A 26,397-nucleotide genomic window follows, 5' to 3' on the forward strand; every position below is an offset into this window, starting at 1 on the left:
TAGGGGCTCATTTTAATAATGCTTAAAATTATTCATAAGTAGGTATTATATTTGGCCTATTTGTCACAAAGTTGATATTTATATTTATATAATAAATTTCCAGTCCATACCTACTAATATTATTTAAATAGGAATGTAACTGACTGTCTGTTTGTCTGTGTGTTACCTCTTTACGCTTAAACCGATTTACATGAAATAGGCTATCGGGTATGTGTTATAATACCGAAAAATCATAATACCTACACTTGAAATGGCGATGCTTAACACATCGAAATTAAGAATACCGAATGTATAAAATACCGATAACCGATACACCGAAGCTCGAAATATCTACTTTCAAATGACCGAAAGTACAAAATCCCGAACTAACTGGCATTCACAGTAAACCTACCACCAGCTGGGATGTAGGTACCAAAGGGAAGCTCCAGGACTTAAAAAAAATTGTCATCGATGGGATGTCTTTACGACAACTACTTTGACCTCGCTGGCAGCGAGCGAGCGGAGCGAGCGAGGAAAAAGTTTCAGAACAGAAACTACTCGGATAGTTAAGGTTCAGAAGGCTAAGGCGCGAACGAAGCGCAGCGTAGCTCCCGTCTTAGCCTTCGATGTTAGGTGTTTTTTGTAACATCACAGAAAATGATAAATGTCAATCTACCCCTGCTTGAAAAAGTCGGAATGTTGTCATTTAAAAATAGATATAGCAGACTTTGGTGTAACGATGGTTTCGGTATTTTGGATTTCGATATATTGATTGTCGATTATTTTATATAATTATGACTGTTCGGCATTATAATTTTTCGGCCTTTCGGGTGTAGGTATTTTAATCTTCGGGATTGTAGTCTTCGGGTTTTAGGCTTCCGGTCAAATAATGTTGTTGTATTATAATACATACCCTTTTTATCTCAGAAAATGAACTTTGGGATAGCGTAGCGTTAAGCGAATTCTTGCTAGACGAAGTCGCGTGAAAAAACTTGTAGTTAGTGCAAGGTACTAATACTCTTTCTCTTTGAGTTAGTGTTAGTAATATAAACGAACAAGCTCACAAATATCCCATTTTCTTCTACTAATTATAGACATGATTGGCAATAGGGCCATCTGTAAAATATCCATCAAAATTGACTGATAATTTGTGAAGTGTTCAAGAACAGATGTTTTCTATATTATCTTTAGTAAATATTATTAGTAATGTTGTTATTGCAACTAGCTACAAAGTATTATATTTTCAATAAACTTAAAACAAATGAAGAGGTAATATAACATTTACACTCTGTATTGATTTATGATTGCAGCACTATTTCCATCTATGAAGTTAAAAGCATTTTTCGTCATTAATTGCAAATAGGCAAAGTAAAGGCTCTTGCAAGGAAGGTTTCAACATTTTCCCATATTACTCGACTTAGAACAATTTTCTGACTTAAGAATAGAACACGTAATTTTGTAAATGAAGTTTTAAGTTGGTTATTTTGTAATGATTTAAAATGTTAGCACCTTCTGGGTACTCCTAATTGTTGCAAAAATGTTACATTTTTTATAAATACTTACCTACAAAGAATACGATGTCATTGTATGACTCACAAGAACGTAATATTACTCTCGCATAGGGTTGCCCCACATCCGCGTCCGCGTATGAACAGAATCATCTGGTTATATTTAGACTTACAAAGCTGAAGACACTTCGAGAATTGCGAACGTGTATTCCTTTTGTAGGTATTTATAATGGTTACATATTTGAAAGGTTAAAATGTCGATGTTCAAAATATCGAAAATTAAATTATCGATTGTTTCACAATATCGAAAGTTGTTATATCTATGTTCAAAATGTCTAAGATTGAAATGTCGATTGATTAAAATATCGAATGAGTAAAAATATCGATAGCCAATATATCTAAGTTGTAAATGTCAACATAATTGAATGTCGAAAATTAAGACATCGTACATACAAATCTGCTTTATTTATTTCGTCCTTTCTCTTAATAGCATTTATTTTACATAACCTAGTAATTTTTAACGCACGCCGGCCGCTACCGCGGCACGCTCGCTTCGCTCGCTCGGCTCGTGCGTTGTTGTGATCACCGTTCTAACCTAACGAACCATATATTTTTGGTAATTCATGTTCTATAGGTTAGGTTAGTATTGCGTCAAGGCGCAAAGCGCCTCAACTGAGCGGAATAACAGCTCCGCTAAGCGGAGCTCCTTCAACCCAGTCACGTGATAGTTCATACATAGGATATTCGATACTCTGTACTTCGATATTTTGGACTTCGAGATTTATGTCTTTCGATGTCACTTTGTAGATAAATATATTTTCGATATATTGGACGTAGATTATCTAACCATTCGACAATATAAGCTTTCGTTATTTTAGTTTTCGATAGTTTGATACAGTCGATATTTTAATTTTCGATATTTTGAACATCGACATTTTACCCGTAGATATTTTAACTTTCGATATTCAAATATGAAACCATTTATAATATATTTGCAGTCTGTTTCGATATACCAATGGCAATGTTGTTCAGCAAACATTATTGTTACCTTTGAGTTGACTAAGGTACTTTCAAAATCATTTATGTATAGTGCATTCAATATCAACTGAAGCGTTTCTACTTGAACGTAAACAAAGGGGTAATAAACCAAACATTCATAGTTTAGAGCCCATTCATTTTTAAAGGTGCCGTTTCGGCCTTATCTATTTTGTCGCAAACCATCCAGTGTTGATACTATTGAATATTCATAGAATAATAAAAAATAAGGTATGTTAAATAAAATAACAAATTTAATTATTTATTTATTCTAAAGTACTAAATCAAAATAATGTGGTTTTTAAATTATGACAACTCACCGACTTCTTCTGATTCCGAATTATTTTCCATGTTCACTGTCCGATGAGACGCTTCCAACATTTATTATAAAGTTAGTGCATGGTGTTTTTAAAAATCCTTGTTCAATTTCTTACAATGATTGTAAGCATTCTTCCACAGAATCGGATCCGAAGTATTAATAATGTGACGAATTTTGGTTATGACGCTATCTCCTACGGTTGATGTTTCTCTTCGTATTGTTTTTTTTTTTCAAATAGCTCCACATTAACTCTATGGAATTAAAAATGCAGTAATACGGAGGACATATTGAAAGACGTAATATTTCTACTGAACTATAATCTTTTCGAAGTTTAAAAAACAACTGAGTCGTTTTTCTACATTTGGTTATATTATTAAAAGGAAGATAAAGGGAAAGTATCAAAACAGTTTGAAACATCGCCTGCCGCACGTGTTATGCAAGTTTTAACAAAGAATTCACCCGCCACGACTTAATCCTATAGTTATTGCTAATGAAGGTCGTACGGACGATCAAGTGGAAACGCGCCAGTTATATTGAATGCACTATACCTATTTGTTTAATTAATGAAGACACGTTGTACTCGTAATTCGTTTTTAGTCGGTTTGAAAGTCAAAGTCAAAGTCAAAATATCTTTATTCAATTTAGGCTATAACAAGCACTTATGAATGTCAAGAAAAAATTTACCACCGGTTCGGAAAAACCTCTGTTGAGAAGAATCCGGCAAGAAACTCAACGAGGCACATTTTTTTAAAATAGTTTTACAATATTATTAAATGATATACAGTTGGTCAACGGAGTTCTTAAATAAATGATTATAGCTCACTTTTGCCAGTCTACATCTATGGGAGTTTCGCGTTACAACAGCTCTCAAAAAGTAGGTACGTCGGTTCATTGGTGATGTCAAATATTCAAGCATACTCCAGCTTTTTTGTCTGACGGACTGTTGCTGTTAGCCTCAGACGGCTTTTACAACTTACCGGAGAGGCGAGCTGTCAGATGGGCCGCTCAGCAATTAGTGGTTTATCTTAGCATGCCAAAGGGTGCTCCCTATTGAGCTGACCTCGGACTTAGGACGCTAAGGGAGAGTTATGCAATACAATGCTAAAGATTCCGTTAAGTCTTGACAGAGAAGAAACGACAAGAAACTCAGTCGGGTCTGCTCGGAACGTGCCGGTATCGATTGAAGTAGTGGGCAACCGCGTTTTTTAACCGGTGAGAGTCTGGCCCTGTCTGGGTTCTCCCTTCCCAGCCGTCTATAATGGATTTTTCCAACTGCACGCCCTTATCCTCAATGAAGCTTCTCATATAAAACTAACAAAAACGGCAAAAAATCAAGTTTATTGTATGAGAGCCCCCTTAAATATTTATTTTAATTTATTTAATTATTTATTTTTAAAGTGACTATACAACCAAAGACTGTGAATATTTCAAGCGCCTACATGTTGCCGTTATTAATATCAAGCAAAAATCGGTAAAACAATCAAGTTTGTTGTATGGAGCCCCCTTAAATAATTATTTTATTCTGTTTTTAGTATTTATTGTTATAGCGGTTACAGTAGGTAATACATAATCTGTGAAATTTCAAGTGCCTAACTATTAGATACGACTCAAGAGATAGAGCCCTGTGACCGACGGACGGACAGACAGACAAACAAACAGCGGAGTCTCAGTAATAGGGTTCCATTGGCACTTTGGGTACGGAACCCTAAAATCTAAAACAAGTACCTCAACAAAAGCAAGGATCTACCTCATAGCGTGACTCAACCCAAAAAAAGCCTATTAAATCAGTACCTATATACACTGAAACTACAACCACTACAGTGGAAACAAGCGGTTTGCTGAAAAAAATAGTAAAGTCCCTAAAAGTCCATAAAGAAGAAATCACCTAAGCCTCGCCTCGTGTTAATACGAGTACACGTAGTAAGCAGTGTTCGTCATTGGGAAGCCAAATAACCTATCTTTATTTTTTTCTCGTTGTTTTCAAGCTTACCTCAGTAATCTTTTTTTGCCTGTTCATTTGTGAATTCTCCTAGTATTGGAGTTATTTTCAGTGCGGAGTAGGTAAGTACAGCAGGGCAACTACGAAACTCGAAGTTCGTATCATACCGTCCCTCTCGCTCTCGAATTAAATAGTATAAGACTAAGTGTCAGAGGGACCGTACGACATGAACTTCGAGTTTCGAGTTTCGTAGTAGTCCTGCAGAAAGTGAAGGACTAACTATTTTTATAGCAAATGGAACTTAATTAATTAATTAATTCATTCTTTCTTTTTTTCATCGCCCACCCTCGGGAACAAAATTTTTTTTCGGGATAAAATATATAAAGTATGCTAAATTTCATGGCAATCGGTTCCGTAGTTAAGTAGTTAACAAAAACAATTTCACATTTCTAAGGATTATATTCTCTAATTCTGTCCGGTCATGAGAGCTTGATTGTTCGTTGCTCCGTCAGGTCAAAAGTGCCAACATGATTTTTGTCTCAAATGATAGTAGTTAAAACCCTGTACCTACCTTGTTCAAATTGAATTTACAACATCGTAAAAACTTGTAGTTCCATCTATAGTCAACAATCAATAAACACTTAGCGATAATTCTCGTAATAAAGAAATCCGTTCATTCGTTAATTACAATGTCCACGACAATTTTTCATCACTAATTTCCTCTGATATCGATGACATTCATCACTGTACTAATATTTCCTTCAGCAAATTGTGTTAATATGAAAGTCACACAAACTCGTGGGTGGAACAGGAAATGCAAATCTTAACTAAAACTCGATTAAACATGAACAAGGTTTGTAAACTCTTTTGATTTGACGTCACAGTTTCGAATTCTGCTGCCAGACCAACTTGTCTTATTGGTAAGGAAAAGTATAAACCATCATAATTATCCAGATTGTCATCCAAAACTTCCTCCTCCTCCTTGCCGCCTAATCCCGTCAATCTCGAACGAGATCTCGTCATATTATGCTTCGGGTTTTGGAAAGCAATGGGTACAACTGGAGGCAGTGCAACCGTGTGGTGAACGTGTCGACTCGTCAAAGACCGGTGGGAGCTGAGAGGGTTCCGGTATATTTACCGTTTATAAAAGGGGTGACGGATAAAATCGGACACTTGTTACGCCGAAGATATAGCATCAAGTCGATTTTCCGTCCTCATATGCAGCTCAGACAGTTGGTACGTTCGCCGAAGGATAAGGAGCCCCTGAGTGGCCCCGGGGTATATATGATTCCCTGTGCCTGTGGCAAGAGCTATATTGGAGAGACTGGACGAAACGTTTCCACAAGGGTATCGGAGCACATACGTAGTATGAGGAAACAGGACGACAAGGGGTCTGCTGTGGCCGAGCACTCAATGAACTCGGATTCGACGCACTATATCAGATTTGATAAGGTATCTGTACTTGCGAGAGAGAAATTTTTCATTCCGCGGAAAGTGCGTGAAGCCATCGAGATTAGTCGTCGGCCGAATTTCAACCGGGATTGTGGTTGGACGGTACCTCCGAGTTGGAAAACGGTGTTAAATACTCGTGCTGCGTCATCGGTGTGTGTGAACGTACCTTTACAGAGCGATATTGTTAGTGTTGTGTGCTACCCTACATTTGACAGTTGTAATGATGATGAAAACGCGGGTAGTTGTGTGCCGGTGTCAGTTTCGTCGGGTAGTCGCGCGAGCAGAGCGGCGGCGCGCAGTGCGCGTGTTGCAGCAGCCGCTGAGTCGCGTTGCTCCGAAGACGAAGGGCTACGGATTAGCCCGAAACATGTCGAGCTAAACTCGATTTAAGACGTGAGTTATCCGGGTCATTATATTTAATACGGATGTAAATATTTTATGCTTATCTAGTACACCTACTTATTATGCCTTTTTTATTTGATTTTGTATTTTTTTATCCTAGTGAGTGAATAAGTGAGTATGTTTGTTACTCCTTCACGCTGAAACGACTGGACGGATTTTGATGAAATTTGGTACGTAGATAGCTGGACATCTGAAATAAAACTGTAAAATCCCTAAACTTGTGTCTTCTAGTTTCTTCGGGATGCGGTCTTCAATAAAAAGCGGACTGTAGATTTTTGCTGGTATAATTCGGAATTAAATTGTAAGAACGTTACAGTCGTTATGAATTTGAGAATTCAGAAGGTAACAAGAATGATAAGTTAATTTCATACAAAACTTGCAATGTTGCTATATAGAAAAATATCAACACAAACACTCCATTTAACGCAATTGAAGAAAAAATGAGTTTTATATTGATTGTAATTGATTAAAACATTTATTTATAATTATTAGACTAACTACATTTAAGTAGCTTTTATATAGATGATTTTGTATATACTTTTAATAATGAAAAATTAAATAAGAATTTAGGATAAAAAATTAACTAATTTTTTAACGATTCTTAACATGCTGCCGCCCTTGAAATCTACTGATTTTCAATTGAAGAAGTTGGGAGAGGGCAGATGTTATTAAAGGCTCTGCGAATGGTTCCTTTCTTCGTCCTGATGTCTGCAACACGCGCGACGCCGTCATTTCCTGGGATGACGTGAATTATTCGACCAAGCTGCCACAGGAGAGGTGGTAGAGTCCTGTCCTTGACTAGAACCAGAGTGCCCTCTTTCAGTTTTCCTGTAGAAGTATGCCATTTGGTTTTCTGCTGAAGCCAGAGAATGTATTCATTAGAGAACCGATACCAGAACTGTTGTTTCAGCAGCTCGATGCGCTTCCAACGCTGAAGAGAAGTAATTGTAGTATCGGTGATCTGTGGATGAGGTACAAAATGAATGGACCGTCCTATGAGAAAATGTGCAGGAGTTAATGGGTAAAGGTCATTAGGATCGTCTGAAATTGGAGTAAGAGGCCTCGAATTGAGGATTGCTTCAATTTGAATCAGCAGCGTAGACATCTCTTCGTAAGTCATGTGAGTTTGATCTAGAATACGCCTGAGATGATGCTTAATTGATTTAATTAAACTTTCCCATAATCCCCCATAGTGTGGCGTGTAGGCAGGGATGAATGAAAATTGTATACCTAAACCTGAAATGTCTGATGATGTAGATTGGTCTAAAACTTGAGATAATTCATTGAATGTACCCTTGAATGTTGTGGCGTTATCTGAAAATATTGTTTGAGGTTTACCACGGCGAGCAATGAACCTGGTAAGGGCAGCAATGTAGGCCTCTTTGGTCAAATCTGTAACAAGCTCAAGGTGCACTGCTTTTGTTGCAAGACATACAAATGCACATATATAAGATTTAATTAAAGTACTGCCTCTACCTTTTCGGTTGGATATCATAACTGGCCCGGCATAGTCAACCCCTGTGTTAAGAAACGGAAATTCCAATTGCACTCGCTCCTTGGGTAAATTTCCCATAATAGGCTGTATAGTTTTGCCCTTGAATCTGCAGCATTTGATGCAATTATGCACTGTAGCCTTGGCTAAATTTCTACCGCCAATAGCCCAATATTTGTGTCGAACAGTGGCTAAGAGAAGCTGTGGACCACAATGCATAAATGTTTTGTGATACATTTGAAATATGAGCCTACATAAGTTGTGTTTACTACTGAGCAACACTGGATGCTTGACGTTAAAATCGTAGTCAGAGTTGCTCAGTCTTCCCCCGACACGAATGAGCAAATCACTGTCCAGAAATGGTGACAGCGAGAGGAGCCCGGTTTTACGAGGCAATTGCTCATTTGATGAAAGAGCAATTAGTTCCGCGGGAAATGAATCTTGCTGTGCTCTACGCAAAAGAAAAGTGGCAGCTAATTCAAGTTCTTGAAGGGAAAGATTGCCTGTTTGCTTAGCTGCTTCTTTTTTGCAGTTGTTTATAAATCTGAATATGAATGCCATGACTCTATTAAGTTTTGTGAAACTCGATGAATTTTGAATGAGATTTGAAAATATGTTGACATCATTTTGAATTTTAGTGACCAATAAGGATTGGTCCATTACTTCTGGCAGATTGATGTTGGATTCCCTGTTAGGATCTTTCGGCCACAGTGATGAATCTAACAGCAAATATTCTGGGCCCGACCACCACAAAGAACAGTTGCATAATTGGTCAGCACTAAGACCACGCGATACAAGATCCGCTGGATTTTCTTTGGACGGGACATAGCGCCAAAGATGATTTGCAGTGAGTTCTTGAATTTCGCTTACCCTATGACGCACAAAGGTTTTTAAGTGAAGAGGTGAAGTAGCGATCCAACCTAAAGTGATAGTGGAATCCGCCCAAAATACGCAGTTGGAAAATTTTAAGGTGAGTGATGAGATGACCTTTGAATAGAGTTTCGCTCCCAATAACGCTCCACTCAGCTCCAAACGCGGAATAGTAATTTGTGGTTTGAGTGGAGCTACTTTGCTTTTAGAAGCTAAGAGACGGACACTGACTGATCCATCTGTATTTACACTGCGTACATACACGCAAGCACCGTAAGCTCTCTCACTTGCGTCTGTGAATGTGTGTATTGTGACGTCGACAGGATCGTGTGTTTTAACGCACCTTGGTATAGTTAGAAAGTTTAAGTGTTGTAGAGTGTTGGCAAAATGAAGCCATTGCTCTTGAATTGAATGTGGAACCTCGTCGTCCCATGTGCATTTGCTTAACCACAACTGCTGCATAATAATTTTCGCCTCTACAATGCATGGTGAAACAAGACCAAGAGGATCAAAAACCTGCGCAATTGTGGAAAGTATCGTGCGCTTGTTAATTTTATGTTGTGCATTGACATGAATTGAAAACGTCAGTGTGTCTGAGTTGCATTTCCAATTCAGCCCTAATGTTTTGGATGACTCTTCAGTACTGAGGCTGACGGAATCTGAATAGCTGTAGTCGTCACAAATAGCGTGCAATATGTCTCGATTATTTGAGTGCCATTTCCTGAGATTAAATTTGGCAGCTTGCAAGCTTTGCGTGACATTTTTACAGAGTGAAATGGTTCCGTCGACTGTATCTCTGCCAGACAAAAAATCATCGACGTAAAAATCGTGACATATTGCATGCTTTACGTCAGCATCAACTGCATCGTATCCCAACTGAGTGAGGCATCTTGTGGCTAAATACGGTGCTGAGGCTGTGCCGTAAGTTATTGTTTTGAGAGTGTATTGATTTATTGAATGTGAAGGATTTGGTCTCCATAGAATTTTTTGTAGAGCAGTTTGTGACTCTACAACTTGAATTTGGCGGTACATTTTCTCAATATCCGCTGTAACCACAAACCGATGTTGACGAAACCGCAATAAAATAGACAATAGATCGTCCTGGATAGTAGGCCCTACCATTTGAATGCTGTTGAATGATCTGCCTGACGTAGTGGTAGAAGACCCGTTGAATACAACTCGGAGTTTAGTTGTCGTACTAGACTCCCTGAGTACCCCATGATGGGGCAGAAAGCATGAAATAGTTTCCTCGCTGGCGTTGCTCTTACACATATGACCTAACTCTTCGTACTCGCTAAGAAACTCTACGTAGAGATTTTTTAAGATAGGGTTCTTGTCTAACCTTCTCTCTACTGACAAAAATGTAGCCAAAGCACGCTGATAAGAGTCTCCCAATACGTCAGGCGAATCCTTCAACGGCAAAGACACAACGAAGCGGCCGTCAGAGTTGCGAGTTGTAGTTTTCACGAAGTGATCTTCGCAGGCTCGCTCTTCCTGGGTCATTCGATGCTTAGGAGCAACTGTATCCAACTCCCAGAATCGAGAAATATCTACTTGAATGTCTGCACTGCTTTGAGTAAACATACAGACAGCTGAATTTTGTTTGAGCTGACTTATGGCTCCTGAAACCAGCCACCCGAACTTGGTTTCAAATAATGTGGGTTGATTTTTCCCTAATGAAATGCGATTTGTACCTAGCACGTTCCAAAATATTTCAGCTCCAACTAATATTTCAATTCGTGCAGGTGTATTGAATTTAGGATCCGCTAACTGGATTCCTGTAGGTAATTTTATGTTATGTGTGTGTATATGAATAGATGGTATAGCTGTAGTGATGTTAGAAAGAACGCAACAGTCAATGTCCAACTTAAAGCTGCCATCGAATGAATGAATTTGTATGGAGCATGCCTGAGAGCTTTCTGATGAATGACTGTTTATGCCAGTTACCTTAGAGTTGGACGATCGAGTGCGTAATTGTAGTTTATTGCATAAATCTTGCGTGATAAAATTTGTTGTGCTTCCGTTATCTAAGAGAATACGTGCAGTCTGCAGATTCCCTTTGCTATCAGCGACCTTTATTAGAGCTGTCGACAGTAGCACATAATTGGGGTTATTATTATTGATTGACTCTTTTGTCACCATGGCCAGATTGTGAGGTATTTCAGTTTGTTCATTTGCTTGGGCGGGTTCTATGTGAATTAAAGTGTTGTGCTTTTTATTACAATATTTGCAATTTGAAAGCCGACATTGACTATCAATATGGCCATGACAGAGACAATTGAGACAAACTTTGAACAATTTTGCCTTTTGAACTCTTGTATTTACTGGAAGTTTCCTGAATGAAGAACAATTGTATAAATGATGATCTTTTTTGCATAACGGACATTGATTTGTATAAGACTTTTTGAATTTGTGCTCAGCATAACCAGAAGCCACAAAGCTCTTAGGTTTTGACTGATGAAAAGATGATGTAGACTGCTGAGTACCAATTTTATTAAGTTTTTTATTTTCTAAACTTTCCAAAAAATCTGCTCTTTGTAAAAGAAATGACTTGAATGACTCTAGAGTAGCGACGGTGGTTTCCGAGTTTCTGCGCTCCTCCCACTCTCTACTAGTCGCAGCGTCTAACTTATTTGACATCATATGTATAACAAGAGTATCCCAGTTATCCGTGGGTTGTCCCAAGGAATGAAGAGCACGCAAGTTCTTGTTAGTGGCGTCAAGAATGTTACGTAAAGCCTGACTTGACTCCCTTTGAATTGGTTCAACATTGAACAATGCATTGACGTGATGCGTCACTAACAACTTTTCATTATCAAACCTGTCAGAAAGCAGCTGCCACGCGATGGGATAGTTGTCGTTTGTTAAATCTAAACTCTGTATGATGAGTGCAGCGCTACCTTTAAGCGAAGCTCGTAGGTAATGAAATTTATTCACAGGATTGATTGAATCGTTGTTATGAATGATTGAGAGATAAGTATCTCGGAAAGCCAGCCAGTTATGATAACCGCCCTCGAATCGAGGCAATTCAATTTTTGGCAAATTAACAAAATTTTGATTGTGTGTCTTGACAACTGTTGCCGCAGAGCTTACCTCAGATGCATTGTCACCGGAGTTACGCCTCGTATTTTTGTGTATTAAGACGTGTGCTGAGGACATGCTGGCGTAGTAGACATCTTCGAAAAGCTTGCGCTCCTCTCCGATGCCTCCGTCGCCCGCAGTCCCAGGTTCTGACTGCATTTCGATGTCAGTCTGTAATGCATCAAATTCATCGAATATAGGCACCATCTTATCATAGCGTAGCTGAAGTTCGGCAACTTGCAATTCGCTAAGCTGAGGTTCTGCTTCAAAGCGTTCTAAAAAGTTTTGAAAAGCTGTAAGTTTGCCCTTAATTGCACCACGTTTGTATTTCATCTTTTTAAGGTCTTGCTCCATTTTGTTAAAGCAAACAAGATCAATTTAATTAATGTGAAATTAAAGTCGCCTGTTAAAAAGATGAAATATGTTTATGTGTTTTTGCTATTAATTTGCTCAGGCGCTTAAGGCACGCAGTGAATGAAGCTGACCGGCCGGCCGCCGCTGCGCGCCGCCTCGGATAGAAATTGCAAACTCAGCTGTATGTTAATCTGCGAATGCAATAAATAACACGGTTATTATGATTCTTGCTTTAGTTGATGATGTTTGTGCAATGAATTGTGATTGTTACTTAAAACTAAACTGATAGTGCAAATGTAATTTCTTATTAGGTATTTAGTTGTTTCAATAGTGTGATTATAATTAAAGGAAATAATAACTTGTATAGTAATGGATGTTAATTGACTGTGTACTAGTAATGAGTTTGATACCAAAAATAACGATTTATAGGTACTTACTAGACTTAGGTACCTGTATTATGATTTATCTGTGTTTATATTGTGTAATGTGTTGAAAATAATATCTGTGAAATGTAGTAATTGTGTTATTGGCTTTGTGATGTGAATGTTAAGTGAATATGGTATTATGGTAAGTAATTAGAGAGGTTATTCTAATTACACACTGAGAACTATGCTACTAATCAAAACATACGAATGATTATCTAGCTACTGATTAATCTGTGCAATGAAAAATAACTTATTATGATTTTAAATGAATGCGTAATGAATTTTTAGGCTGTCATATAATGCCTAAATAGGTAATGAATGCTATGTAATTTATTAATGAAAATGGGAATAATGGATGAATGATGGAAAGCGAAGCAAGTACGAAATGCGAAATGAGATTAAGGAATTTAGGAACGGTCTCACTGTCCTTTGTCCTGTTTTCCCGATGTAACTGCTTCTTCGTCTTGCTGCAACTGATTAGCTTGAATCTTCTTTCTTGTATGAATTTGCTCACTCCCTGAATATGATCAAAACTTGAACGGCTGACGTAACTGACTGCTGGTCACGTCGTTGACTATTTAATAGTGCTTGCTGGCGTTGTTCACCCGTCGGTCGCTGAATATCCTGACTGCTGGGACGCGATACGATGAGTGTCAGCTCTTGACTTGCACGTAGTTGGATGATGCCGGCGCTGATCTGAATAACGGCTGAACTGATGTAAGCCTGGTGGAGTAGCTCGACTTTTTCCGACCTTACAATCTTCTTCCAATTGGAGGTTCGTATAGGACCATGTAAAATCCCTAAACTTGTGTCTTCTAGTTTCTTCGGGATGCGGTCTTCAATAAAAAGCGGACTGTAGATTTTTGCTGGTATAATTCGGAATTAAATTGTAAGAACGTTACAGTCGTTATGAATTTGAGAATTCAGAAGGTAACAAGAATGATAAGTAAGTTTCATACAAAACTTGCAATGTTGCTATATAGAAAAATATCAACACAAACACTCCATTTAACGCAATTGAAGAAAAATGAGTTTTATATTGAATGTAATTGATTAAAACATTTATTTATAATTATTAGACTAACTACATTTAAGTAGCTTTTATATAGATGATTTTGTATATACTTTTAATAATGAAAAATTAAATAAGAATTTAGGATAAAAAATTAACTAATTTTTTAACGATTCTTAACACAAACCTTGATGACAATAGTCTTACTTACTATTTCTCACTGATCAATATAATAATGCTAACGGGGATTGTTCCTCGGACTTGGGAGAACACGAATTTTAATCTTATTATACTGAAATCAAACAAACCTAAATCAGATCCGTCTTCTACAGAGCCATAGCGTTGTCATCTGTTTTAGCAAAAATAGCTGAACATATGGTTAAAAATCGCTTAGAATGGTTTCTAGAACATAATAAGTTGTTATCAGAAAGTCAATTTGGGTTCAGGAAAGTAAATGCACCTAAGATATGTATGCATAGGAAAAAATCGTGTCTAGATTCCTGTCCAGCGGTGGTGTAGGGGTTATAGCACGCAGCACGGATTGCTGAGGACCTGGGTCCGATTCCAGCGCTGGTCTCTTTTTCTGGTTTTTCTGTGCATCCATGTCTCAGTTTGTATTTTCGATATGATTTCACGGGATACCCGTAAAAGTAACAAATTTGGAGTTGAAATAAAAAATACAAAAAGACTCCAAAAACCAATCATACTTTTCTCTCAACTCCAATCAATTCCAGTTCCCGTTCTCACCTCCATTATTTGTTTTTGTATCTTAATACCAGTAATATTTATACCATATTAGCATCATTCATAGAAAAAAATTATATCAAATTATAATTTTATTTCGTATATATACTCCTACACGTTAACTCCAATCCTTTTTGATCCTAAATTTTATCCGTAATCCTATTACCGTCCTATCATATTATATTATAACAACTGTTTCCCTAACTTTGTCATTGGCTAATGTCCTCGTAGCAATAAAAAAAAAAGTATTGTCAAGAAATTATTGATACTAAGGACGAGATCATAAAACATAAACTGCATAAAACATCCAAAACTTCTTGACGTCAGGAAAACGTCACGAAATCTTAAAAATCGTAATTTTGTAACTCTATCTACTCGTATTTAGGTACTTACAACTTTCTATTGGATCCAACAACAAAGATTAACTGACTTTTTATCACCTTTACCACAAGTTTTTGTATATATTAAAACACAATATAACTTATTTTTTACGTTGAAATAGCGTCAGGAAATATATATACTCGTATATATTTTTTATCAGTGGACAACTGAAAATGGACAACTTTTTGAGAAATATTCATATATGTATGTATGTAAACTCTTTATTGCACATAAAAATAAAATAAAAATAAATACAAATAGAAAATAGAGAGAACATGGAGGAAGGAGGAGGTGGGGGAGGAGGAGGAGGGTTTGTTGATGATGATGTTGAATATAACGCAATGGTTTGTGGCACAGGCGAGCGTCTCGGGCGCATGCAGTCGCTGGCGGGGCTGGCGGCGCTGCTGCGGAGGTTCAGCGTGGCGCCCGCGCCGCGCTCGCGCCGGGAGCCCCCCCGGGACCCCACCGGCGTCATCCTGCAGCGCATCCTTGGCGGCATCCCCTTACGAGTGCGGAGGAGGAACTAGCTGACCTAATCTTTATGGAGCATCCATGGAAAACAACTCTAGGCTTAGTTTCAGTCGCTAGGGCCCTAACTCGGGGTACGGAACTCTCTCGTAGTTATGTTAAATTCTAAAATCCGCTGAGTGGAGACCATTTCGGCTTCACATCATTATTTGTTTGTTCTTGTATTCTTTATAATTTTTTAAATGTGTTTTCTCTTTTTTTTTGTCATGATGTGTTGGCTGAATAAACATATTTCTATTCTATTCTATTCTATTCTAAAATGTGATTATCATCACAATAAGATAGACTGATATTCCAATTTAATATTATATGCTTGCAAACGAGCAAGTGGGTCTCCTGATACAGACACCAGGGGTATTGCAGATGCGTTGCCAACCTATAGGTTTTAGATGGGATACCTCAAGTGCCAGTAATTTCACCGGCTGTCTTACTCTCCACGCCGAAACACAACACTGCAAGCACGGCTGCTTCACGGCAGGATTAGCGAGTAAGATGACTAAAGATGAGTATGAAGACTGTCTAAAATTGACTAAATAAAGGATAGCCATTTCCTCACTGCATATATTTATTTATTTATCAAGAATCCTTACCTAATTTACAGATTCCCAATACATTACGCAAGTTATGGAAAGACTACAATGTACTTAGTTACATTTAATAACAATATTATATACATAGTTATATTATAACCTACCTCTTGCTATGATTATACAACTAATACATTTGCACTTAAAGTTTACAAGATTCACAAACTAGCAACAATACTTACTTACTTATAATGTGATGCAAAAATTACGCTTTCTGACCTTTTTGCTAAATCTGCCCGTGTTGACACCCCGCGCACGGGTTTGGATCTCTAAACCAGGGATTCTTAAAATTGGGTCCACGGAACATAATCTTGACAACACTTTGTTAAGACAGTTGTTTTAAAGATGTAAATAAAACGTTGGCTGACTTGAAACCTCTTTAGTCTGAAATGACAAACCTACTTACTTTTTAAAACTAAAGTTATAACTCCCTTGAGGAGAAAAACTATACGTAAATCCATAATTCCCGCGGGAACAATTGAGGCCACTGTCCTTTAGTATACAGGCATGGAATAAATAACACCATCACCACCAGCAGATGTTCCTGCGCTCCAACTTCTGGCCGGAGGGTGTGGTGTTCCGTAGTTTTAGGGTAGCGACGAAGACGACATTCAAAAATCCCTAACTGTTGATAGTTTTTTTAATGTATTTTATGTCTTTTTGTTTGTATTATTTTGAATTTTACTGCGCATTGGTGTTTAACTGTAACGCTGTAATTTTTTGTTGAAATAAATGAATAAATCATTGACGAGCAAGTGTGATGAAAATAAATATTTCTTTCTTATACCGGGTGGGCCCAGTAACAGGAACAAAAAATTAAACCACACAAGTCACACAACTTAGTTGTAAAACTTTTGAAAATAACTTTTATTGTGATTTTTATTATAGTTGTTGTTGTTTCTTTAAAAAAATATGGCTCTGTCCATCGGAGGACAATTTTGCCAGTGTCTAGTAGTTTTTGCCGTTGTACGGTAAAAAAATTCTAGAAAACGAAATATGAGAGGTAATGGTGGATGAACGATGACAGCGCGACCATTGATTTCTTATTATAGTTTAAAATTTGATTGGACAAGCAATGTATTGCTGAATCCGTCATTTTGTTACGTGACAGGCGATGTCATTTTAGGCTATTGGATGCCGTAAATTGAAAATATCATTCAACTTGTTTGGAATAAACATAATGATAATATTATTAAATTTTTGAAAGTTTCATAATTAAAGTAGCAGAATCTGGATTTAATTTTTTGCTCCTGTTACAGGGCCTTCGCAGTATTACTTGTACTGTACCACATTTTAAACTACTGTAATAGTGGTTTCATTTTTTATCTCGAGTCAATGAGGGTTTCTATGATAAGATACGAGTGGTTGACACTAGTAATAAAGTGGGTAGTAGTGCGAGGTCGTTTGGCAACTTTGACTTTTGCGTCACGTTTGTGATTGGTTAAAAAAACCGGCCAAGAGCGTGTCGGACACGCCCAAAATAGGGTTCCGTAGCTATCATGAAAAAATTAAGTAGTATTTTTCTAAGGATTTCGTATTTTATACGGAATCTTCCAAGAAGTTTAGGTATATTTTATACCTTAGGCTGCTATTTACTCATAAACTACTAATAATTCTCAAGAAAACTTAGCCGTTATAGTTTTCCTTGAAAGTTTGATATACTTTCTACCATCCTGAATTTTTTCAAACTTTTCCACCCACCGGTTTAGATTTTAGAGGGGGGGGGGGACACTCGATTTTCATGAGAATTTATTTATTTATTGTCAAGTCATGTTCATTACAATAAGATGTCACATTAGTAATTTGCACTTTGAAGTTGAATATTTAGCAAACAAAAAACTGAATCGGAAAATCGTCTTAGCAAACCCCTAATGGTTTTAAAAGACCTATCCACACTATAGGGTTGGATGAGAAAATAAAAACACCCCCATCTTACGTCTATTGGAGGTACCTACTCTAAAGAATTTTTCTTTTTAATTTTTATTGTAAGTACCATTTTGTCGGCATAGTTTACATATATATCCGTGCAAAATTACAGCTTTCTAGCATTGATAGTCCCTGAGCAAAGCCGCGGACGGACGGACAGACAGACAGACATGGCGAAACTATAAGGGTTCCGTTTTGCCCATTTTGGCTACGGAACCCTAATAAATGAGTTAATCGCAAGCTAGAAATAACGTCAAACGAACCTCTCCACCGATATTTCGCTTGTCAGGAAACCCTCATTGTAATAATACCGTAGAAAACTACCCTCATAGAGCGAGCTGTAATCATTGAATTAAGTGACATCTAGTGAGGAGTAGCAGGAAACTTTCTTTCCTGCAACTGCAACGGTAGGCCACCTTTAATGTTCTGTACGAGCATAGCGGCCGGGTCCGAGAGAGGCGTTCGCAGCGTGTTAACAGATGGCGCCACTGTGCACGTGCGCAAGAGTGCGGCCAGCCCCACTAGCGACTGCATCAGGCCGAGGCGTCCGCCTGAAGATAAACAACGCTTTCTTACATATTAATGTATATGGTACACAGTGTTTAGTACAGTCACCAGCACCACTATCTGACACAACAAGCATGCATAAATATCTCGTACGACTCTACTTCTACCGGAAGGACGTGTCAGATATTTTTGCACGCTCCGCTGTGGCAGATATTAATGCTGGTGACTGTACAATTTGCTTTCAATTAGTGTTTTTACAAGTTTTTTTTTAACTTGCCCTGTTTGTTGGATTAAATCTTGCAAGTTCATTTTGATCCCTTTACAGTAGTAGTCTGATTGACTTGAAATGTGGTATACCTACATATATTATGTACGTTGGATGACACCGTAAGTACAGTTAATAAAACCGGTTAAGAGTGTGTCGAACACGCCCGAAATAGGGTTCCGTGGCCATTACGAACAAAATAATATTTTTTCTAAGGATTTCGTATTTTATACGGAATCTTCCAAGTTTAGGTATATTTTATACCTTAGGCTGCTATTTACTCTTAAACTACTAATAATTCTCAAGCAAACTTAGCCGTTATAGTTTCCTTGAAAGGTTGATATATTTACTACCATCCCGAAGTTTTTTCGAATTTTTCCGCCCACCTTTTTAGATTTTAGAGGGGGGGGACGCTCGATTTTAATGAAAATTTGCATTTCAAAGTTGAATATTTCGCAAACAAATCATTGAATTGAAAATCGTCTTGGCAAACCCCTAATGGTTTTAAAAGAACCTATCCAACTATCCCAACTATAGGGTTGGATGAGGAAAAAAATCACCCCCACTTTACGTCTATGGAGGTATAGTTACATATATATCCGTGAAATTTACAGCTTTCTAGCATTGATAGTCTCTGAGGCGTCTATTTACTCCTCCTAAACTACTAAAAATTCTCAACGATACCTATACTATAGGGTTTCGAGAAAGGTTACCCCACTTACGTACCCTAAAATTTTTTTTCGACCATTTTTCCGCGCAGTTGCTACATTTTATTTCTGGGGTGGAAGGACAGACGGACAGACCAGCATTTCAACAGTTGAATATGGCGAAACAAATCATTGAATTGAAAGGCTTGGCAAACCCTAATGGTTTTAAAAGACCTATCCAACTATCCCACACTTAGGTAGTACCCAGGCTATGGGTATAGTTTACAATATATCCGGCTCAGCTTTCTAGCATTGATAGTCTCTGAGCGGAGTTATAGAAGTTTAAAAAGGCCTATCCAACGATACCCAATACATAGGGAGTCGAAACCTACAAACCTACGAAGCAATTCAATTACGTCTGCGCAGTTCGACGTGGGGACAGACGGACAGACAGACAGAAGCAGACAGACAGACAGACATGGCGAAACTATAGTTGCCATATTGGCTCTGGATAAAAAGTAGTCGTATAAAAAGCTTGTATTTTATAACAGGAACTTATTTTAAGTTGTAAGATCGGTGAATTCTAATAAGCTGCGATAAACTTTCAAGTAAGAGATTAAGGATTAACCTTACCTATACAAGATCTGGGGCCTCCTCCGAATGGAAAGTACACATGATTCGGGATGCTGCTCACTCGCTCGGCGCTAAAACGTTCTGGAATGAACTTCTCTGGTTCTTCGAAATATTTCTCGTCGTGGTGGAGAGCTTGCACTGGGACCAGCACGTAGACCCCTTCGTCTATGGTCAGGTCCGTGCCAGGGAAGGTATATTGACGCGCGCATCGACGGATCAGGAAACCCACGGACGGAAACATCCGGATGCCTTCTCTGGAAAATTATGAAATAATATTTTGTTTGTGATTTGAATCAGCGGTACGAGAAGAAAGCTTTCAAGTTTCTAGATTCGGGCGATATCTGAGGCCGTATTTGTCTAATATATATCTAATGTCGGAAAGAAGTCGTAGGTAGGTATATATCTAATGTCGGAAAGAAGTGGTGCCTCTTTTATCAGATTTCATACATAGTATGCAGTGTCCCACTAACTTGCTCAATTCTTCCTCTAACGTAAAGTAACCCCCGTAACGTATGTAATTAGATTTGTTGAATAGCATAATTATGATGAAAATCAGAATTTTAAACTAACTTACTTGAAGCACATCTCCAAATACTTCATCTCTTTGACGGCGTCGTAGCAGAGCTTGTTGTCGTACCGACTGAGGACGTGGTCGATCTCCTGCTGGCACTTGCGCTGCGCCTCCGGGTGGAAGGCGAGCTGGTGCAGCGTGTAGCTGGCGGCTGACGAAGACGTCTCAAAGCCTGCCGCGAAGAATATGAACACCTGAGCAGCTATCAACATATCGTCTAGCTGCAGCTCTGCTTTCTGCGGAGTTCCATCGGGATTCCTCCTTTCCAAAGACTCTCCAATGATCACACCTTGCCCTTTTAACTCGAAAAATAAATCTATAAAGTCGTTTCTTTGTGATGGCTTATAATTTCTCTGCTCCATAATACTTTTCACTATTGAAACAGTATTTTTTTCCACCCCCGGGTGCAATATGTGAAGATGCTTAAACGTTTCTGGAAACATCCACTTCAGTCCCGAAACGATAGCTCCTCGCGCGGTAACTGTGAAAATCTGTTTTCCTAACTGACGAAAAATTGAGTTTTCATCGTCGATGGAGTCGGCATCGATGCCGAAGCCGCAGACGCCGATGAAGTCGGTGGTGTAGCGCGCCATGAGGTCGCGCACGTCCAGCTCCGCGCCTTTCGCCGCGCCCGCGCGCGCCATGTGCTGCAGGCGCTCAGTCCTCTCCACGATCAGCGGGAACATCGCCTTCAGCTTGCCCGAGGTGAACGCCGGCGTCAGCCGCTGACGCAGCAGCTTCCACAGGTCACCATCGGCAAAGAACAGGTTCTTCATCATCGGTTCTATAACAGTCTTGTGGTGATTCAACCCTCTTGCGTAGAAATAGTTAAAGTCTGATACCAACACATGCTTTATCAGTTCTGGATCCCGTATAATTAGGGAGACTGCGTGCCCCCCCGAAGTATCCAACGTATTTTTCGTTCGGGTATTTTTGGTAGAGCTCCGCAAGGTACTGCGCAAAGTTGACTTTCTGGAAGAAGACTCGACGAATGCTGCCGATGAAAGGTACTGGTTTATCATATTTTACACCTCTGGTTTTCCAGTAATCATGGTTTCTTGTACTCCATAAATAAATTAAATAGACCGTCACCCCAAACGCTATGAACAGAAACATGTTTCCTTTTCTTTTCTGGCTGTGTTTCGATATAAAATAGAAATTATTCACTCCCGTGTTGTGTTATCAAGAACAAAAGACAAACTAGTTTATAGTAATAGTTCTTTCCTTGAATAACAATTGGATCGCGTGATTAGACTAGAAATAATGTTACTTATTTACTTGTGTAAAAAACATAATGAAAACTCAACAAACGACCTCATTTAGTTAATCGGCGTCAAAGGAAAGTTTTTTTTGCAATAACATGCAGTAAGTAATGCATGGAGCACTTATGCGATCAGGTACTTAGTTGCAATTGCGGCCATTTAATATAATATTATCTATCTTCTATCTATACATAGGTATAATAAATCTGTAGAAAGTCGGTGTCTGTGCATTGGAAATATTTAAGAAAAACTGTTACTGGGGGCCTATATTAGCGCAAATAGAACCCAATACAAGGATTTTTAGAATAATTGTCTTTTTGCTTGTGCATTTTGCACACGCTAATCTCAGAAACCACTCAACGTAGAAGGATGCGGTTTTCACTGATGTGTTGTCCTTGCCTTGGATTAACATTTTATTTTGCGTTCATTTAAAATAAAAAATAAAATATGCGTAAAGTTAAAGTAAAGCAGACTAAAAAAATGTTAATATTATAGTGAACCAATTAAAAACAAGATGTATGTGGATTTAAAAGGTACTTGTATAATATGCGATAAAGTTCTTATTTAAAGATAAGTTTTGCAGCGAAAATTGTGATTGTTTGCGTTAGTATAGTGGCAGTGCGTGCTTGCTCGCTGAGTACTTAGCGACCGCTCGCACTGCCGTGACTTGACGTTACCGTTATCATCAAATTATGAAATGATCGAAATGTCCGACCTTGTAACGCAATTAAAACTAAAATTAGATTAAGACCGTGGCATAAACATGATAGAGCTAGTGGTAATCGCTGTTGTTTTGGTATTGTATGTATTCAGCACACAAGGCCTTGACTACTGGGAGAAGAAAGACATCCGCCATGAGAAGCCGCTACCATTCGTCGGAAGCGTGGGAAGAATCATCAGACAGAAGATGAGCATGACGGAATACTTCACGGAACTTTACAAGAAATATCCAGAAGAGAAGCTCGTTGCGTACTATTTTTCGAGAGAGCCAGCTGTTGTTTTGAGAGACCCGGAGCTTGTAAAGCATGTGCTAGTGACAGACTTCCAGTATTTCTATCGTCGAGGAATCAATTATCATAGGGATGTTACCGAACCGATGTTGAAGAACTTGTTCTTTGCCGATGGTGACCTGTGGAAGCTGCTGCGTCAGCGGCTGACGCCGGCGTTCACCTCGGGCAAGCTGAAGGCGATGTTCCCGCTGATCGTGGTGAGGACTGAGCGCCTGCAGCACATGGCGCGCGCGGGCGGGAGGCATCTTTTCTGCATTTAAAAACTCTAATTATATCACTAGCATTGCTCCATAGAATCACTCCATAGCGCAGGTGTGACATAACATAGGAATGAAATGCTAGAAGAGCAGACTTTTCGGAATCTTCTGGAGGTGTCATGACCACATGATCCACATGATTTTGCCAGTTAGTGTGACAATCGAGAAATATGCCCAGAAATTTAGTCCCATTAACATTTTCCAAGCCACAGCCCTTGTAGCTGACCTTGATATGTGTTGCATTACCCTGCGCCGCATGAAACTTAACCTAGAGATCATTATTTTCCATCCAAACATTTACATCACGAAAGACCTGGTTGACTTCATCACAATAATTTTGATTGCATTGATCACTGCGCACTACAATTGAGTAATCATCTGCGAATAGCAATATTTTATCCTTTTTTTATTGATAGTAGGTAAGTCATTGATAAACGCAAGAAACAGCAAAGGACCCAGGATACTTCCCTAAGGTACTCCAGTCCTTGATATTGATAATTTGACTTAAATGTATTTGTGGTAAAAGCCACGAGTAGCAGTTGCCTGTGATACCATAGCTGTAGAGCTTAGCCTAAAGCTTTTTGTGACAGACTCGATCAAATGCTTTCGACATATCTGAGTATAAAGATCGCGGAAACTGGGACCCTATTATTCCTACACTGGCTAATAATATTGATCAGCTCATAGATTGCCAGGGTTGTTGATTTTTTTTGGTCTAAATCTAAATTGTGCGATTGTCAACACATTGTTTATGTTGTGTTATGATTTATTTATTTATTAACATAAAAATACAATTTATTGGTCAAGGAATTATTAAGCCGCAGTACGGTTTGTATCGAGTCTTGTGCGGCCGGGGGATCCCATCCCGAATCGGCCTATTTAGTCACGAGCGCAAGTGTCGTCGTGATGCTACTTTAATCATTTGTAAATAAAAGATGTCAAGGCCTATTATTATTAAATTTTTATGACTGACGAATGGTACTAGTCTTACTGAATTAATTAATAAACTTTTTCCTTTTTATTTTCTTGATTCCATTTTTACAAGCTGAGAGCCTAAGTAGACGGGGTAGTTTTTTTTTGAACAGACGACATGCGTTTTATCATCATCATATTATTAGCCATATCCACTGTTGGATGTAGACCTCCCCCATAGACCTACAGTTGCTTTGGTTGACCGTAAACCCGCGGCTTGAACCAAGTCAACCTCGTTGGTGGACTTCCTTCGCTGCGGTTACGGATCCGCTGTCTCCATCGAGAACTTTTCAGTCTCAACGGCTATCTACAAGTGCTATATTGGCAGGCCCATTGTCACTTCAACGAGCTAATTCGCTTGGCTATGTCGGTGACCCTCGTTCTTCTACCGTATCTCTTCATTTCTGATTCGATCCCGCAGAGAAACCCCGAGCATATGGGAGTACTCTCCATCATAGCTCTGTTCTGTGACCAACTGTTAGCCTATTTATAAGGCATATAGTGAAGCACCACGTCCCGAATCCATGTGTCATCGATGTTAAGTATCACACAGTGGTCTTCAACCAGTGTGTGGTGACATGCGTTTATGGCGCCGAAGATATTCAAAAAGCTGGTAGAAAAGTGACGAAATAGTTCAAAGCGTTTTAAAAATACCATTGGCCTTAATTAACGTTCGCAGGCGAGCGTCTGGGGCTGATGCAGTCGCTGGCGGGGCTGGCGGCGCTCCTAAGCCAGTTCCAGGTGGCACCCTCGGCGAACACCCTCAGGACACCCTTGAAGGATCCTGCGGGACACGTAGTCCAGAGCATTAAGGGAGGAGTGCCTTTGTCTTTGACTTTTAGAAAAAACAAATGATTGTTTTTTTTTTTACTTTCGTACAGAAAAGATTAAAGCGTTTAGCTTTCGAAAAACCAGTAAGCTTCGTGTGGTGAAAATGCAAAATGATGGCGGCAGCACCGACATAAATCCCGAAAAACAAAAACATACATACAAGACGTAATTAAATAACTGCATGAAAACCTGAAAGTATTTTGTTCCGAATCGAGAGTAGAATCGATTATACTTTAAAGCAGTTTGTGTTTTTTTAAATTCCATTTTTACTGTGACCAGTCTAAAAGTTACGAATACAGCGTTTGCTAAGTAATATTTTAACGAATTGTTGGTACTATTTTTATTATTATCAGCCTGGATTGATGTCCCACTGGTGGGCAAAAGTCTCCCCCCCCAAGTCCTCCATTTCCCCCCAACCAAAGCAGCAGGGCTACTTCGAAATTCGAAAATCCCGCCGATGCTAATATTATTTACTTAATAAGAGAGTGCGAGGGACGGCACAATACGAACTTCGATTTTCTAATTTCGGAGTAGTCTCCCAGCCTGAGGCCAGTCGTCGAGAAATACATTGTTGGTATATACTATTTAGATAATTTAAAACTGGCCGTTTTTCTATCAGTATAATTTTCTTTTAACCGCGAAGCAAAAACCGCAAAACAAATTAAGAGTGTAGAACTTGTGTAGAATGAGTAACCAAATAGAATTACTGATTTAGCAACGATTTTTTTTTACATAATTAAAAAAATGATAAGTAACTAGTTGTGGTGTCTGAGGTTTTCAGTTTTAGAATTAAGACCTTGTGTGATGAGATGAAACTGCAGCCGGTTATGGTGTAAGTTTTTGTAAGAGTGGGTTGAGGAAAGCGCTTATCGCCAGAAGGGAACTGTTAACCATTGTGAAGATCTTGATAGGGTATCGTATCATTATGAGCGATTAGAAATGGGCTTTTGTTAAACTCACATAAGCACAATACAAGTAACTATTATATTACTTGTATTGTGACATAGGTCCTATGATCTCAGCTCAAAGCAACAGAGAAGTGCTATATCGAATTCTGATCCGATTGACTGTAAATTTTTTGAACGCGCGCAAGAAATTTGGGTATTCTATTTGACAGCGAACTATACTTTTAAAGTCATATTATAGGTTTGGTCAAGTCATACTTCTATCGCCTAAAAGTCTTATATCAGACTCGAAACCTCCTTTGTGAGAAAATGCATATTACACTTTGTGAGTCACTGATTCTGTCTAAGGTCAAATTAGTATACGGACCAAGGTTGCAGTCGGCGACTCGTCGTTTGGTTGAGCGTTTCCAAAATGCTTGCTGTCGTTTTTGTTTCGTTGTTCCACCAAGAAGACATATAACGCCATATCTCAACAGCTAACATGTTCTCTCGAAGATACTTAC

The 26,397-nt window shown here is 38.6% G+C and overlaps 3 protein-coding genes and 1 pseudogene across 3 annotated transcripts in view; 2 read left to right on the plus strand and 2 right to left on the minus strand.

The window, feature by feature from the left end:
* Positions 1 to 16,019, plus strand: part of LOC141443623 (cytochrome P450 6B6-like) — a 27,044-nt gene extending 11,025 nt beyond the window's left edge. Inside the window, exon 4 of the mRNA XM_074108964.1 lies at positions 15,351 to 16,019. Within this exon, the coding sequence (XP_073965065.1) occupies positions 15,351 to 15,520 (170 nt within the window). The 3' untranslated portion in view covers positions 15,521 to 16,019. The remainder of the gene's footprint in view (positions 1 to 15,350) is intronic.
* On the minus strand, positions 7,099 to 13,086 carry LOC141443547 (uncharacterized). Its single transcript, XM_074108854.1, has 2 exons — positions 12,090 to 13,086; positions 7,099 to 8,026 (listed from the first exon to the last, which is right to left on the minus strand). Exons 1-2 carry the CDS (start codon positions 12,429 to 12,431, stop codon positions 8,021 to 8,023), a joined length of 348 nt encoding a protein of 115 aa, XP_073964955.1. The 5' UTR covers positions 12,432 to 13,086; the 3' UTR covers positions 7,099 to 8,020.
* Positions 16,020 to 16,054: 35 nt separating the features above from the next.
* Positions 16,055 to 21,860, minus strand: LOC141443617 (cytochrome P450 6B6-like; annotated as a pseudogene).
* Positions 21,861 to 22,576: 716 nt separating this feature from the next.
* On the plus strand, positions 22,577 to 25,073 carry LOC141443622 (cytochrome P450 6B2-like). The gene is made up of 2 exons (XM_074108963.1): positions 22,577 to 23,126; positions 24,838 to 25,073. Exons 1-2 carry the CDS (start codon positions 22,683 to 22,685, stop codon positions 24,853 to 24,855), a joined length of 462 nt encoding a protein of 153 aa, XP_073965064.1. The 5' UTR covers positions 22,577 to 22,682; the 3' UTR covers positions 24,856 to 25,073.
* Positions 25,074 to 26,397: the final 1,324 nt, after the last annotated feature.

Source organism: Choristoneura fumiferana, chromosome 27, assembly GCF_025370935.1.
Source record: "Choristoneura fumiferana chromosome 27, NRCan_CFum_1, whole genome shotgun sequence".
Taxonomy (NCBI): Eukaryota; Metazoa; Arthropoda; class Insecta; order Lepidoptera; family Tortricidae; genus Choristoneura; species Choristoneura fumiferana.

Bases quoted from the DNA above. Each gene is read 5' to 3' on its own strand.
- LOC141443547 (XM_074108854.1), bottom strand. From the start codon at position 12,431: ATGGAGCAAGACCTTAAAAAGATGAAATACAAACGTGGTGCAATTAAG.
- LOC141443622 (XM_074108963.1), top strand. From the start codon at position 22,683: ATGATAGAGCTAGTGGTAATCGCTGTTGTTTTGGTATTGTATGTATTC.